The 14341-nt window shown below is 55.3% G+C and overlaps 6 protein-coding genes across 6 annotated transcripts; 3 read left to right on the top strand and 3 right to left on the bottom strand.

Moving 5' to 3' along the window:
• Window positions 1-4: 4 nt before the first annotated feature.
• Window positions 5-3587, top strand: SLA1 (cytoskeletal protein binding protein; the record flags this gene model as incomplete). Its single annotated transcript, XM_064798486.1, has 2 exons — window positions 5-3509; window positions 3562-3587. 2 exons carry the CDS (start codon window positions 5-7, stop codon window positions 3585-3587), a joined length of 3531 nt encoding a protein of 1176 aa, XP_064662813.1.
• Window positions 3588-3865: 278 nt separating this feature from the next.
• Window positions 3866-5115, bottom strand: LTR77_001223 (uncharacterized protein; the record flags this gene model as incomplete). Its single annotated transcript, XM_064798485.1, has 2 exons — window positions 3866-4820; window positions 4967-5115. 2 exons carry the CDS (start codon window positions 5113-5115, stop codon window positions 3866-3868), a joined length of 1104 nt encoding a protein of 367 aa, XP_064662812.1.
• Window positions 5116-5187: 72 nt separating this feature from the next.
• On the top strand, window positions 5188-6333 carry LTR77_001222 (uncharacterized protein; the record flags this gene model as incomplete). Its single annotated transcript, XM_064798484.1, has 2 exons — window positions 5188-5497; window positions 5561-6333. The coding sequence occupies 2 exons, from the start codon at window positions 5188-5190 to the stop codon at window positions 6331-6333; spliced, it is 1083 nt and encodes a 360-aa protein (XP_064662811.1).
• A 232-nt stretch (window positions 6334-6565) lies between these two features.
• Window positions 6566-7426, bottom strand: LTR77_001221 (uncharacterized protein; the record flags this gene model as incomplete). The annotated part of the gene is made up of 3 exons (XM_064798483.1): window positions 6566-6603; window positions 6654-6897; window positions 6947-7426. 3 exons carry the CDS (start codon window positions 7424-7426, stop codon window positions 6566-6568), a joined length of 762 nt encoding a protein of 253 aa, XP_064662810.1.
• Window positions 7427-9773: 2347 nt separating this feature from the next.
• LTR77_001220 (uncharacterized protein) lies at window positions 9774-11372 on the top strand (the record flags this gene model as incomplete). Its single annotated transcript, XM_064798482.1, has 2 exons — window positions 9774-10851; window positions 10903-11372. 2 exons carry the CDS (start codon window positions 9774-9776, stop codon window positions 11370-11372), a joined length of 1548 nt encoding a protein of 515 aa, XP_064662809.1.
• A 390-nt stretch (window positions 11373-11762) lies between these two features.
• LTR77_001219 (uncharacterized protein) lies at window positions 11763-13964 on the bottom strand (the record flags this gene model as incomplete). The annotated part of the gene is made up of 2 exons (XM_064798481.1): window positions 11763-13222; window positions 13244-13964. 2 exons carry the CDS (start codon window positions 13962-13964, stop codon window positions 11763-11765), a joined length of 2181 nt encoding a protein of 726 aa, XP_064662808.1.
• Window positions 13965-14341: the final 377 nt, after the last annotated feature.

Here is a 14341-nt window from a genome sequence, read left to right as displayed (position 1 = left end):
CACCATGGCCTTCCTTCAAGTCGTTCGAGCCGTCTATGACTATGCGCCGCAGTCCGATGAAGAGTTGGAGATCAAGGACGGCGACCTGCTCTTCGTGCTGGAGAAGAGCTCCGAGGATGACTGGTGGAAGTGCAAGAAGAAGGCCGCCTCCGAGGATGAGGACGAGCCAGAGGGCCTCGTGCCCAACAACTACGTGGAAGAGGTCAAACCCACACACCCCGCCAAGGCACTCTACGACTACACCAAGCAGACCGATGAAGAGCTGAGTTTCCAGGAGGGCGCACAGCTGCAGGTGTATGACCAAACCGACCCGGACTGGACGCTGGTGGGAAGGAATGGCGAGTATGGCTTCGTGCCCGCCATCTACATCGAGCACCTACCTGCTGGAGGCAGTGCCGCTCCTGTCGCTGCTCCTGCGCCGCCCGCCATGCCTCCCCGCTCTTTAGCTGACGACGACGATGACGACGGACCGCTACCCGGAGAGGCCGATTATGTGCCTCCTTCATCACCGCAGACGTCTTCTAATAACCCCGCAGCAGCACTCGCTGGCATCATTGCTCAAAAGACTGGAGGTGCCACCGACTCCGCCCCCTCCACCCAACGAACGCTAGCCGCTCCTCCGCCGATGGCACCTCGCCCGCAGTATACGCCAGAAGAAAGTGACGAGGAGGAAGCACCGCCTCCAAAGCCGCAGCGCCCGCAGTCCAATGCCATGCCGTCTCCTTCGCCTATCCAATCACCAGCCCGCGCGTCACCACCAGTCCGATCACCAGCGAGGACAGAGTCACAATACGTGCCTTCCGGAACTGCCGAAGCTGGTGGCATTTTTCCGTCTCCGCCGTCAAGCGCAAGAACACCTACCTTTGACGACTATGACGTTCCTCGGAGTCCTGCGGGCTACCGCCTGTACAGTATACACGAAGTCATTACACACATGGGCAAGTCGAAGAAGCTCCCCATGACACTGGGCATAAATTTGCAGAAGGGCGTCATCAGGATATCTCCGGACAAGAGCAAGGATGGCGAGGCGAAAGAGTGGTCGGCGGAAAAGCTGGAACATTATTCGATCGAAGGAAAGCACGTATTTGTTGAGCTAGTCAGGCCCAGTCGGAGCGTTGACTTCCACGCCGGGGCTAAAGAGACAGCGCAGGAGATTGTGGCACATCTGGGCGAGGTGGCAGGCGCTAGTAGAGCCATTGGGCTGAGCGAGGTTTTGGAAGCGAGCGCAGGGACCGGTACTGCAGGGCTAAAGACAGGGCAGATGCTTTACGAGTTCATGGCGCAGGGCGATGACGAAGTTACGGTCGCTGTCGGAGATGAGGTTATTGTTCTGGACGACACCAAGAGCGACGAGTGGTGGATGGTGAGGCGGTTAAAGAATGGCAAGGAGGGCGTGGTGCCGTCTTCATACGTGGAGGTTACTGGCACAGTCCCGACACGACCCGACACTGCGCTGGATGCTGCAAGAAGCACTGTCGAGCAGAACAGGCTGGAGGAGGAAAGATTGGCAAAGGACGCTGCCAAGGGCAGTCGCGGTATACCAGAACGAGGCTCCAGCCTGACCGGCGAGTCATCTTCTTCACGGAGCAAGTCAAAGAGAGGCACCAAAGAGCCCAGCGGTGCAGGCAAGAGCAAGCCCAATCCAACTCGCGTGAGGATGTGGACCGACCGGTCAGGGACTTTCAAAGTGGAGGCGGAGTTCATTGGATTGAGGGAAGGCAAGATCCATCTTCACAAGATGAACGGCGTCAAGATTGCCGTACCTGTTGCGAAGATGAGCGTGGAAGATCTGGAGTATGTGGAGAAGGCGACTGGAGCGAGCTTGGACGAAGACAAGCCCCTTTCCGACATCAAACGAAGGTCAACTCAGAAGAAGACGAACGGGGCAGGGGCAGGGGCAGCAGGGGCTTCTGTCGTGCCAAAGGATCATGAGTACTGGTTCGACTTCTTCCTGCAATGTGGTGTAAACCCTCAGATCTGCGACCGGTACGCGAGTGCATTCAGCAGAGATCAGATGAGCCCTGAGGTCTTGCCGGAGGTGAACGAGCAGCTCCTTCGCACTCTGGGACTGAAGGAGGGTGACATCATCAGAGTGGTGAAGTTCCTGGACAGCAAGTACGACCGCAAGAAGACTGTGGTGGGCGGGCCAGGTGCGTCATCAGCAGGTGATCAAGATACGATCGAGCATGCGAATGGAAGTGGACTGTTCTCTGGCCCAGGCGGAGCGTTGAAGAACAACACACGAAAGGGCAGACCAGCGCCTGCGGTTCAAACGAATGATGTGGTGTCGGAGGACGCTTTCAAGACGAAGGACGATTCGAGCTCGCCCGCCGCGAGGAGTCCGAACGAAGGCGCACAACGGACGGTCCTGGCCAGTGCTCCCGCACGAGAGGCTAAGACCGGGTTTGATGATGATGCTTGGGACGTGAAGCCGGCTCGAACGCAGACTCCCGAGCTGCGAAGGCCTGAAGAGCCGTCCAGACCTGCAGAACCGCCGAAGCCAAGGATGAACGACGACATTGCATCTCTTTCTATCACGAGCCCGCCTTTGCAGCCAACACCAGCAGCACCGCCCGCACCTGTGCAGTCTCCTCCGCCCGAGCAACAGCAGCCTCAGGCACCGCCAGGCGCCAATCAGCAAATCTTCGACAAGATTGCTTCTCTGGCTCCTCGACAGCGCCCAAATCCTCCTCCACAGCAACAGCAGACTGGTGGCGCTTTGTCTATGCCTCCGCCACCGAGAGCAGCATCCGCACCTGGTTTCCAACCTCAGCAGAATGGCTTTGGAAACGTTGCACCGCTGCAGGCACAGCTGACCGGATACCAGCAACAGTATCAGCAGCCCATGCAGCCACAGCAGACGTCTTACCAACAACCTCAAGGCTATGGCGGCTTCCAGGGCCAACAGCAGAACGGATTCATGCCACAGCAGACGGGTGTCCAGGCTATGCAGCAGAATTACCCAGCTCTGCAACCCCAGCCAACAGGTCTCAACTTCCAGCCACAGAGCTCGTTTGGCCAGCAACAGCAGAGCCAGTTATATCCAGGCGGGAACTTACAGCAGCAACTCGTCAATGGCGCCCAAACAGGCTCACCCTTCGCCGACCCGCCACGACAGCCTTACCAGCCAAATGCTCCGAGTGGTCTGCATAACTCGTTCTCGATGCCTCAGCAGACTGGCTTCCAGCCTCAACAAACAGGTTTCCAGCCTCAACAGACGGGCTTCCAACCTCAACAACAACAACAGACTGGCTTCCAACAGCAGCAGCCAAGCTTCAATATCGCTGCTCCAACTGGCATGAACGGTGGCTACGGGGCTCAACCGCAGCAAGGCGGAGCGCCACAGCTCCCTCCCCAGCAGACTGGTGGCGTGTTCGGCCCTTCGCAGCCCGTCACGCCGCTGGTGCCGCAGAAGACTGGACCTGCACCGCCCGTGAGGTTTGGCGTGCAGCCGGGCGACAAGAAGTTGATGCCGCAGCCGACGGGGAGGGCCAATTTGGCGAAAGCTAGTAAGTCTTGAATTCCTACGAACTGTCACGACCCTACTAATGCGAATCACAGCTCCCCAGAATCCCTTCGGTTTTTAGAGTGTCTCGGGAAAGGTCGATTTGCTTTTCAGCGGGGATGTGCTTCGTGTGACGTTTGGAGTTGCTGAGCGTTGCGATGCATCAGGCAGGAAGACCTGCTCAAGGTGAGAGAACGTGTACATAGGGTGTAATGGACCTTTGTGGACAACTTTAGCTGCGTCATTCCTCATTTCATTTCATGCAGCATGATATCATAATGTAGCATCTGACTGACGCTAGCAATGCTTTACCGATGTCCACCAGACCGACGACTTCTCTGGATCGTCCAAGGCCGCCGCTCACACGCTTGCCTCCTGCCTATCATCATGGCCCCCTAACAAAGGTCCCTCTTTACCGTCACTCTCAGGACGACCAGCTTTCTCCCCATCCGGATACTGTACGTGCAAGAACCTCAGATCGCCAGTCCTCCCCGTATTGGCCACAGCACCGAGACCAAGCCACTTGAACATGTCATCGCTGACTTCGTCCTTAATCGACTGCGGCAGCTTCGCCGTCCAATTCACCTGCTGCCGGAGGAAGGGCTTGGTGTAGTATCCAAACAACAACGGCCGGTCGACATTTTGCGTCACGTTGGCGCCAGACGTGTGCCATACTCGGGCATCCATACAAATCATACTACCCTTCTTCGCCTCGAAGGGGACGAGCAGCTCGGGAGCGTTGTCCGGGACTTCAGCCCGGGAGGTCCACTTGTTCGACCCGGGGATGTATTTGGTCGCTCCATTCTCAGCGTAGATATCGGGCAAGCAGAACATGCAGTTGATGGCCCACACCTCTCTCCACGGATCCGGAACGACGATGCTCTGATCGCTATGCAACGCCATCGATTTGGATCCAGGCGTGGCGATGTTGGCGGTGAAGTTGCTGATGAGGAAGTCTTCTCCTAGCACCGACTTGACTAAATCCACCGCTACTGGATGGGCGATTAGTTCGCGAAAGACGGCGTCGAGTTCGAGGAGGTAGAAGACGCGGATGTTGCTATCGTTGGGGTCGAGGTGTTGCATATGCGTGAGGTCGCCGCGTTTCTCGCCGGATTCTTTGGCTTTCCAGAGGCGGGCGAGGATGTGGTCGGCTTCGGAGGGGGTGAGGATGTCGGGGATCACTACGTAGCCTTCGTCGGAGAGGTGTTTGCGTGCCCAGGCGTAGTTGGAGGGATCGACGTTGCCGTTGGCGCCGTATGTTGCGGTTTTGGCGGTCGTCATTGTTTCAGGAAGTTTGGAGGATGATGTCGCTGTGCTGATTGAAGAATCGATTTGGTGTTTCAGTCCTCTTTAAATTCGTTCGATCATCTTCGTAGAGCCATCGATCTGTTTATGAAGGCAGCTCCGCATTTGCCTTGGGCTGCCTCGGGAAGCCAGCCGAACGCTTGTTGGAGACCTTACCTCACCTCATTCTTGGCTCGAAATCCTTTGAACTGAATTGGGCCTCCACTGAATTTTGAGCCTTCCTCAATTTTTGAGATGGCTTTGGCGACTCTTCTGGTCGTCACCGGCGGCGTTGCGCTCCTGGGAGCCGTCCTCTGGCCAGTCATCCTTCGCGACCTGGTCGTTGTCAACTTTGGGTATGGTCGGCGGCTCCAGCCATTGTCAGACTTCCCATATCAATGCAGGCGGATCACTGGACCCGGACTGCAAGCATGCGAGGACATGTGGCTGTCCGAGCAGACGAGGCAGCTCTTCCTGGCCTGTTCGAATCCTCTGAGCAGGAAGGAGTGGATGCCAAAGTGAGAGAGCATCAGTCGAGCATCTCGAATATTGAGCTGACCGACCACAGCATCCAACGCCTCAATGTCTCGGGCCGAAGTCTCGACGACAGAATCATCGCCATGAGCATCGACGAGCCCGTTGGTGCTGGTTTCCAGTATCGAGAACTCGAGATCCCGGGGGCGGAGATGCACTTTGTGGGCTTCACCGGTATGGCGTTTCAGAAAGAGGCAGCATAATAATACTGCTGACGTCATTCTTCGTCGTATGCAGGGTTTGACTACGAGGACCACACCGACCTCTACCTCGTCAACAACAAGCCGTTCATCGATCTCACCACACGCAAACTTCTGGACCCAACGGACAAGGGCGCCAACACTACTATCGAGCACATTAGAGTAAACACGGAGGCAGAGACCGTGACCGTGGTCGGGACATTCTCTGACCCGCACATCACCACGCCGAACAACATTGCCACCAAGGGTGATAGCTCCTTCTACTTCACGAACGACCACGGCCCACACAAGCTAGGCTATCGTCACCACCTAAGCCCCTTCCTGAAAGACGGCGAGATCGGCTACTGCAATGAAGGTGGATGCCGGCAGGTCGAGAGCGGGATTGGGTTCCCCAATGGCTTGTCCTTTGGCGCTGACGGTCTGCTGTATGTGCCGAGCTCGTTTCAAGGCGATGTTCGAGTGTACCGACCACAGCAGGATGGCGGGCTGGAGCAGATAGATACGATCCCGCTTTCGTACCCTCTGGACAATCTCTCGTTGGATGCCGACGGTGACATATGGGTGCCTGGACTGCCTGATATTCAACAGACCCTGGACGGCTTCGCCAACCCTCTCGACGTCACGCCGCCAGCGAGCGTCTTCCGGATCAAGAAGGGCCAAGACGGCTATCAAGTGGACAAGGTGCTTGAAGATGGAGAGGGCGAGATCTTGCCAGCAGCGACGACGGTGGTGCACGACGTGAAGACGGGGAGGTTGTTCATTTCTGGAGTCTTTTCGCCGTTCATCAGCGTCTGCGAGCCGAAGAAGTAGGGACGAAATGTGACAGACTGGCTAGAGGGGAAGGGAAAATTCGACCAATAGTAGACGGGGCCTGACAAACCGTCAGACTGAATGGTCTGGACTGCTCTATACCTGTCTTGTCTCTCTCTCCCCTCAGGCTCATCCGGAAACACGTCATCGTGCGGTCACTATGACTGTCGTAGTCTGGAGACAGCCCTTGCGAAGATGAACTGGACCTGGCTGGCTTTGCGGCTACGTTCAACTAGCATGCCCAAGCTCCATCGATGGCATATGTAGCGCCTGAAATCGTTAGCTCTGGAAGTACACGACTGCTGACTGTGATGTTCTACCTGATATGAAAGCTGATTCGTCACTGAGCAAAAAGGCGATGAGGTTGCCTACTTCGTCGGGCTTCCCAAGCCGGCTGATTGGCGTTGGGTGGTAGTCGTGCGGTACCACACCTTCCAGCGCATTACGCTTGTCCATCAAAGGGGTCGCTATACTCCCAGGTGCGACTGAATTGACTCGGATGTTTCGTTCTCCCACTTCCTTTGCAGCGCTTCTCACCAAGCCCAACATGCCATGCTTCGAGGCCTGATATGACGTCAGCAGCCAGCATCAGTGTCAGAATTCTGGCTCTTACTGTGTACGCAGCGTGCTTTGCAAACCCCATCGTGCCCTGGATGGAGCTGACACAGACGATGCCGCCCGGCCCTTTCATCGCTTGGAGCTCCGCCCTCAGCACGTACATCATTCCCGTCAGGTTGACACGCATGATCATATCCCACTGGTCGTCATCCTGCTGCTCGACCGTGCGAGTCCCATGGTGCTTGCCGATTATTCCCGCACAGTTGGCTGCTCCATCTAGACTCCCAAAGCGTTCAATGGTTGTGGCAATCCACTGGTCAACTTCTTTGCGGTTGGAGACGTCCACTTTGGTCAGCATCACCCTCTCCCGGTCTTGGAAACTCGCTGCAGCTTCGTCGAGAGCATTTTGGTCAACATCTGCAATCGAAATTGAGCCGCCCCTCGAGTAGATGGTCTGGGCTGTAGCCAGGCCGATGCCGGAAGCTCCTCCACTAATGGCTATGGTCTTGCCGGTAAAGTCGTTGTCACGTCCCATCGCTTGAGCAGTACTTGATCAGGTCGCGAAGCTCGTGGAAGAGGAACGGAAACAGTGTCGAAGGAGAGGTATGCAGCCCCACCTCGCATGTGGAGCCGTCGAAGTTGTCCCTGCCTCCATCGCAGTCGCCGGTTGAGGTGTAGCTTTCGACAGAAGATTCTTTGCCTGGGCGCGGACGCGAAGGCGACGTGATTGGTATGACTGGCTTGTCGAGAAGGAGGGAAGGTCAAGGGCCTTGACAGGGTGGTATGACAAGGCGGTGACTGCGATGGCCGTGGAGTTTCGAGAGGAGAGGATAAGCGGCGAGCAGCTCGAGCCGGCAAGGCAAATCTGTGAAAGGCACATCAGCGAACGACCGCACTGTCGTTGTGCAAGTTGCAAGTCGCACGTCTTGTGCTCTGTTTGAAACGCGTCGAGATTTTATGATCTCTGCTGGCACAAGCAACATTGTTGACAATTCTTAAAATGGTGGGTGACCACTTTTCGTCGATTCGAAATTTTGGGTCACGTGATTTGACCTCACCCCTGTATATCGACTCGGATAAGCCAACCACCACTTGCATAGCTTATTCGACTTCGTATAGGGCTAAAGATATAGCGGAGAGTACTATACGAGGTTGTGGTCGCAATCTAGAAGGGTAGCAGCCTATCCGCCGCATTTTGCATCGAGTGGAAATTCTGAGTCACGTGATTTGACTTCATATATGTATATCGACTCGGACAAGCCAACTACCACTTGCATAGCTTAGCTAGCTTCGGATAGGGATGAGAAAGCCAAGAAGAGCACTATATGAGCCGCAATTGGTCATTGGAAAGAGTAGAAGCTTATACGAGGCACGAATGTGGGCGCTCGCTCTCTTACTAGAACTTCAACCCACCCGTATAGGCTCGATGTTTATTCTGCCGCCTTTGAACTCTCGTATAGGCAAGAGACTATACCTTAGAGTACTACCCGAGCAGGATAGTCTCTCTACTACCTGTAAATACTTATACGAAGGTATCCTGCCCGCTTACTACTACCTAGACTTCGACCGACCGTATAAGCTACCAAGCAAACGAAGGCGCCTCTAAAGCTCGGGTAGCAAAGATTGCATGATTTTAGAGCCTATACGAAAGTTTTGGGACATGCGGAATTGCGGGTGCACTATACGGACGACACGCTTCCTCTACCCAAACTCCAACCCGCCCGCGTAAGACGATGCCCTATCTTTTGGCTCTGAACTTCTCCGACCGTCGAGATACCTTCCTATCCACGCCTATACGAGAGTCTCATTGTGCTTCGACTACTCGGAAGTCTCCTCGACTGCCTGCTCTACCACCTAGGATTGGGCCCACCGGACAACGGCTACGATGGTCGGACAGAGACCAAACGCCCATATAGGGCGGCACACATGCAGCTTACCACTATACGAGAATGAAGCAGCTCCTGGACCACTCAGGCCCTTATCCGGTAGCATCAAGACCAGTGACATACAAGTCACGTGATGTGTCTTGGCCCTGGCTTTACTTCCACCAACGGTGCACCTTCCGACAACGATCGAGGTACAGATTTGGCTGACGTGTCTACATAATTCTGCTGCTGGCAATGCGAATCGTCCCAACCGAGACGAGACGGAAGCAAGGCGACTATCATCTCAAGTGAGACGAGACGAAATTTGCCCAAATTCTGACTTCGGCAGAGCTTAAGATTCCGTGTCTGTAGCATGCCCGCCCGAGGACCTTCAGTTCTTACCGGAGCTAGCCACATCTTGCACTTTTCTGCTGATAGTTTGATTTGACAATCTCACATGGAAAACATCACTTGGGAAAACTCACTTGGAACATCCCACTTGGGCAATCTCACTTGGAACATCTCACTTTGGAATCCTCACTGTCAACTTCAATATCAGAGCGAGGTCTCGTTATCAGTATCACGAAAGAGCGTTCGAAGCTCCTCGGAAGACCTGCCACAGCCAGAACGGCTACCGTCGGCCCACCTCGATTGTGTTATCACGGCAATCTCAGCCCGATCGGGCAACGCATCTCAAGTCTTAATCCACCACGGCAACATCACCTTCTCCTGGCCAGCGAGTCCACCTTCGAATCTGTTTTCACTGATAGCACATTCACCCAATCCGCAAATACGCTGGCCCTTTACTGCTCTCGTCCGGCTGTCCTGCCCCATACGAGCTCGGAATGGCAGAGCAAACAGACTCCGGCCTCCGCACAAGGTACCCACCCGCCCTACCGAGGCACCGCAAAGAAAGTATCGCGAACCACGTCGCGTTGATGATGCGTATGAGATAAGTATCAAGAGGAGATTCATTCTCCTTTGTGCGTTTCCTTCGTCACTTCCTCATTCCACAACATGCAACGCTCTCTCAACCGCGACCAGGCGAACGACGTCAACGGCCATGTCAACGGTGATGCCAAGCCAAACGGAGCACCGCTGGAGCTCGATCTGGACGCGGTGGTTATAGGCGCTGGCTTTGCAGGGGTATATCTTCTCTACAAACTTCGAAAAGAAGGTCTTCGAGTGAAGCTCATCGAAGCTGGGGACGGTCTAGGAGGCATTTGGTACTGGAACAACTACCCTGGAGCGAGAGTCGACAGCCAGTACCCCATCTACGCCCTCGCGATCCCAGAAGTCTACGAGACATGGCACTGGACCGAGCAATACCCTGGCTCCGCCGAGCTTCAACGATACTTCAAGCACATGGACTCCGTTCTCGACCTCTCTAAGGACACCATCTTCAACACACGAGTCAGCAGAGCGAGCTGGGATGAGTCCGCCCACAAATGGCACATCACCTGCGACAATGGCACCCAGATCACCACACGATTCATGAACTGCTGCCTTGGGTTTGCCGCAAAACGACACTTCCCGGAATGGCCAGGTCTCAGCGACTTCAAGGGCTACATGTGCCACTCTTCCTTCTGGCCCAACGAGGGCGTCGACATGAAGGGGAAGAAGATGGCAGTGGTGGGCAATGGGGCTACGGGCATTCAGATCGCTCAGACTGCGGCGAGAGAGGCGAGCGAGCTGACCGTACTGGTCCGGACGCCAAACACATGCATACCAATGAATCAGCACGAGGTCGATCCCGAGCAGGCGAAGAAGGATTTGGAGACCATGGGAGACAAGATTGGCCGTGAGCGGTATCTCAACCATGGCGGCTTCCTGATAGAAGGACAGAATAAGAACGTGTTTGATGATCCAGAGGAGCGGCGGAAGGAAGTTCTCGACAAGGCGCTGGATGAGGGAGGCTTCAGGGTGTTGTTCCAGTATGATGACCTCCTGACGGACGAGAAGGCCAATCGATACGTCTACGACCACTTAATGGCCAGGACGCGAGCTCGCATGACCGACGAGAGGAAGAAGGACATCTTAGCACCGTTAGAACCACCGCACCCCTTCGCAGGAAAGCGACCATCTCTCGAGCAAGGTATGATATCATCGTGCATTTCCAGAGCCAATGACTAATCTTACCCTACAGACTATTACGAGCAAATGGACAAACCTCACGTGAACATCGTCGACCTGAAGACCAATCCCGTCTCGCACGTGACAGAAAATGGCATCGTGACGAAAGACGGCACTGAATTTGAACTCGATATCATCGCGATTGCAACGGGTTTCGATTCCTTGACTGGCGGCTTCATGGAAATCGACTTCACAGGCCTCGACAATGAGAAGCTCAACAAGAAGTGGACCGGCGAGCGAGGTGCTCTCTCCTATCTTGGAATGACGGTTCATCAGTTCCCGAACATGTTCTACACCTACGGCCCCCACGCACCGACTGCATATGCCAACGGCCCTTCTATCGTCCAACCGCAGGGCGATTGGATTACGGATGTCATCATGAAGATGCGAAAGGAGGGCAAGACCAAGATCGATGCGAAGAAGGACGCAGAGGAGGAGTGGAAGGAGATGATCAATAAGGTATCAAAAATCACCCAAGATTAGGGTTAGGAATGAAACACCGCTGACGTCAGCAGACACACGCGAAGACGCTGCGGAACAACGTCGATTCGTGGTACATGGGTGGGTGGTCCCCTGAAACGTTCAGGAAAAGGAGGCTGTACTAACCGTCTCTGCAGGCACCAACATCCCTGGTAAACCAAAGGCACCCTTGAATTACTCCGGCGGGATACCGCTGTACATCAAGACGATTAACGAGGTGCTGGAGAACGATTACGATGGGTTTGAGGTTTCATGATGATGTCATTTTGATTCAGCGATATGGTAGCATTCATGGGCGTTGTTTAGCCATACAGCTTTCTGCAGCAATGCACTGCGTACTACCACTTCAATCATTAAACCAGTAGGAAGGACGAGCGTGAAGAGTGCAGGCAGTCACTTCACCGCAATGAAGCCGACGCCCTGCCTCGCCTTGTGGCAAGCCTTGCGCAGCTTCTGCTCTTCATCGTCCGTCCACTTCACGCTCAGCTCGTCCCACTTCTTGACCTTGTACTCCTCCTTGAACTGTGTTTGCAAGGCCTGCATCTCCGCCAGCTCTCTCGGATCTCCAGAACCAGAGAACACGATGAACGCAGAGCAGGGCGGCAGTGTCTCCCACACCGCTTGGATGCGCGAGACCATCTGTGCGGTGACGTCAGCCAGCGTGTCGGCAGAGGTTGAATTGGTCGTGGTATCGAGCAGTGATTGATTGTCGAGGGTCTTGGAACGAGTCCACCAGCCGCGATGAGCCTCCAGCTCGCGAAGTCGGGCGAACACGAAGTCGACACCACGTTCTGGTGAAGGGTCGACATCCTCCTCTTTGGCGAGCGCATGCTTAATCCCAGCAATGACCTGCTCGTCGCTGTCGCAGCCGATCGCCTCCTTCGCAGAAGCACCGTAGCCTCTGGCGGGCTCGCCCCAGTCCACTACAGCGCCAGTCCTGAACTCATCATCCCCGCTCGGATGAACCTTGTCTCTCTTCGGACGCTTCTGCCTGCCCAGACGCTTGAAGATGCTCTCACCAGATGCTTCAGAAGTACCCCACATCTTACCCTTCTCGCACTTCTGCTTGACGAGATCCAAGCAAGCCTTGGCATCCTCAACGCTGTCATGCCCGGTGGAGCCATGGCCTTTCTGAATCTCACGTGACAGGTACTTCTGTGCGAGCCACTTCAGGCTGGACTTGAGCGGTGGACCACGGGGGTGTGGGAAGAGTATGGTCGTGTCGATGATGAAAGGATGTGTGAGCTTGAGCGCGTTCATGTCTGAGTTGAGGGAGTGGCCGACCAGGATGGTGTTTGGGGTGATGATGTCGGAGATGAGCTTCTTCTGGATGTCTTGCAATGTGGTTGTGACACCCTCCAGCTTCTGCGCGGTGATGCCAGAATATGGCGTGAGGTAGTCTGTGATGGGTTCTTCAGGCTTCACAAACTCGTCCAGTATCACAGCACCATCCCAGTCGATGACAGATATCCGAGTGAGGCTGAAGACTGCTGGAGTGCTGCCGGCCGGTGAGGTGATGCACATCTCGCAATCCATGGTCAGAACTTTTCTGCCTGCCAAGATAGAGCCTTGCTCGATGTCCCGCTCTGCTATTTTGCCTGCGGCCAGATCCGGGATGTTTGAGGTGTCCGTCCAGCCGCTGGTCCCAGTCTGACCACTCGCTTCTCGCTTGGCAGCCGCCTCTCCAGCGAATTTCGTGCCGTTAAAGTGTGCCGGATGCAGTACGTAGCCCTCCTCAGCCAGCTCATCTGTGGTCGCAACATACTCAGTGATTGGCGTACGTTGATTCTTCCAGTTCTTGCCTTCCGGAGGGGGTTGTGGGCCTTTAGACTTCTTCTCTTCCTTCGTCCTCACTAAAGGTGCAATAAGCATACCAGCCATCGGAGAGTGCATCTTGGCGTACTTGTCATCGCCGGGTGCTTTGACAGGCCAGATGTGCTCGAAGATGTCAGCGAGAGGCTGGAGTGGTGGGGGCAAACGGTCATGTTTGAGACGCGTCGGGTAGTAGTCGTCTGGCGAGATCTTGCGATGCTGAACAGCCTGAGATGAAGAATCTTCTGCGGTGGCACTCGTGGCTTGTACATTTGTCTCGTTCTGCGCTAGCTCTGAGCTATCTGCGGTTGATGCGCCATTGGTAGCCTCCTCTTGCTCCTCTTCTGGCGGTGACAGAGGAATGCTCCCATCAAACATGCCGGCTTCCAGACCGGGCACCATCAAGGCGACGACCTTGTGAACTTGGCCATGATGCCGTACACCACACCACTGGGGTGAGTTGCCATCGGCGAGCAGGTACAGCACCAGGTTTTGCAGGTCGCTCACCTTTACCGAGGACTGCAGCCGGTTATGTGAGGAGTGGTATATGGCTGGGTAGTTGTCGCCGTCTTTCTTCGCATGCTTCTTTCGCTTCTTGCTCCTCTCTACTGTTTGCCAGTCTCCGTTGCCGTCTGCGTCGCCGTTCGTGTTGGTGGGAGGAGAATCTTCAGGACCTTGACCTTCTTCCCTCAGGTGAGCGAGCGTCTCCCCCATACCGACATTGTTGTCGCCACGACGATAAGAGTCATGCGAGCGCTTCCGCCAGTTGCTATTGCGTGTCATCGTTGTGGTGTCGACATAGGTCTGCCGCAGCTCACGACAGAATTTCTGATCAACTTGGAGTTCGAGCTTCGAAGGGTGACGTCGCTGGCCTAGCGCCTATTGGCCCGGGATTAGCCGCCGCTAGCTGAGGTCCAAAAATTCGAGGATCGCTTGCGATGCCAGTGAACATCCCCAGCCTCCCGCTCGACCACCACAGCAGCCATGCCTCCTCCTTCGTCGAGTCGACTATGCTGCTGTTTTTCTCACATGGCGGAGTCTCTCTGATGCAGCACACCATGAGCGAGACACCGATGATCCTGGATGCCAATGATACAATGAGCAACATGAGCCCGCCCCTTTGCATGTCCTGTGCAACCAGAGCATGTCTGCTAGTAAGT

The sequence above is a fragment of the Saxophila tyrrhenica genome, assembly GCF_035928015.1.
Source record: "Saxophila tyrrhenica strain CCFEE 5935 chromosome Unknown scaffold_2, whole genome shotgun sequence".
NCBI classification, from domain to species: Eukaryota; Fungi; Ascomycota; class Dothideomycetes; order Mycosphaerellales; family Extremaceae; genus Saxophila; species Saxophila tyrrhenica.
Note: the sequence above shows the minus strand (reverse complement) of the source record. Positions and strands in the feature narration are given on the sequence as shown.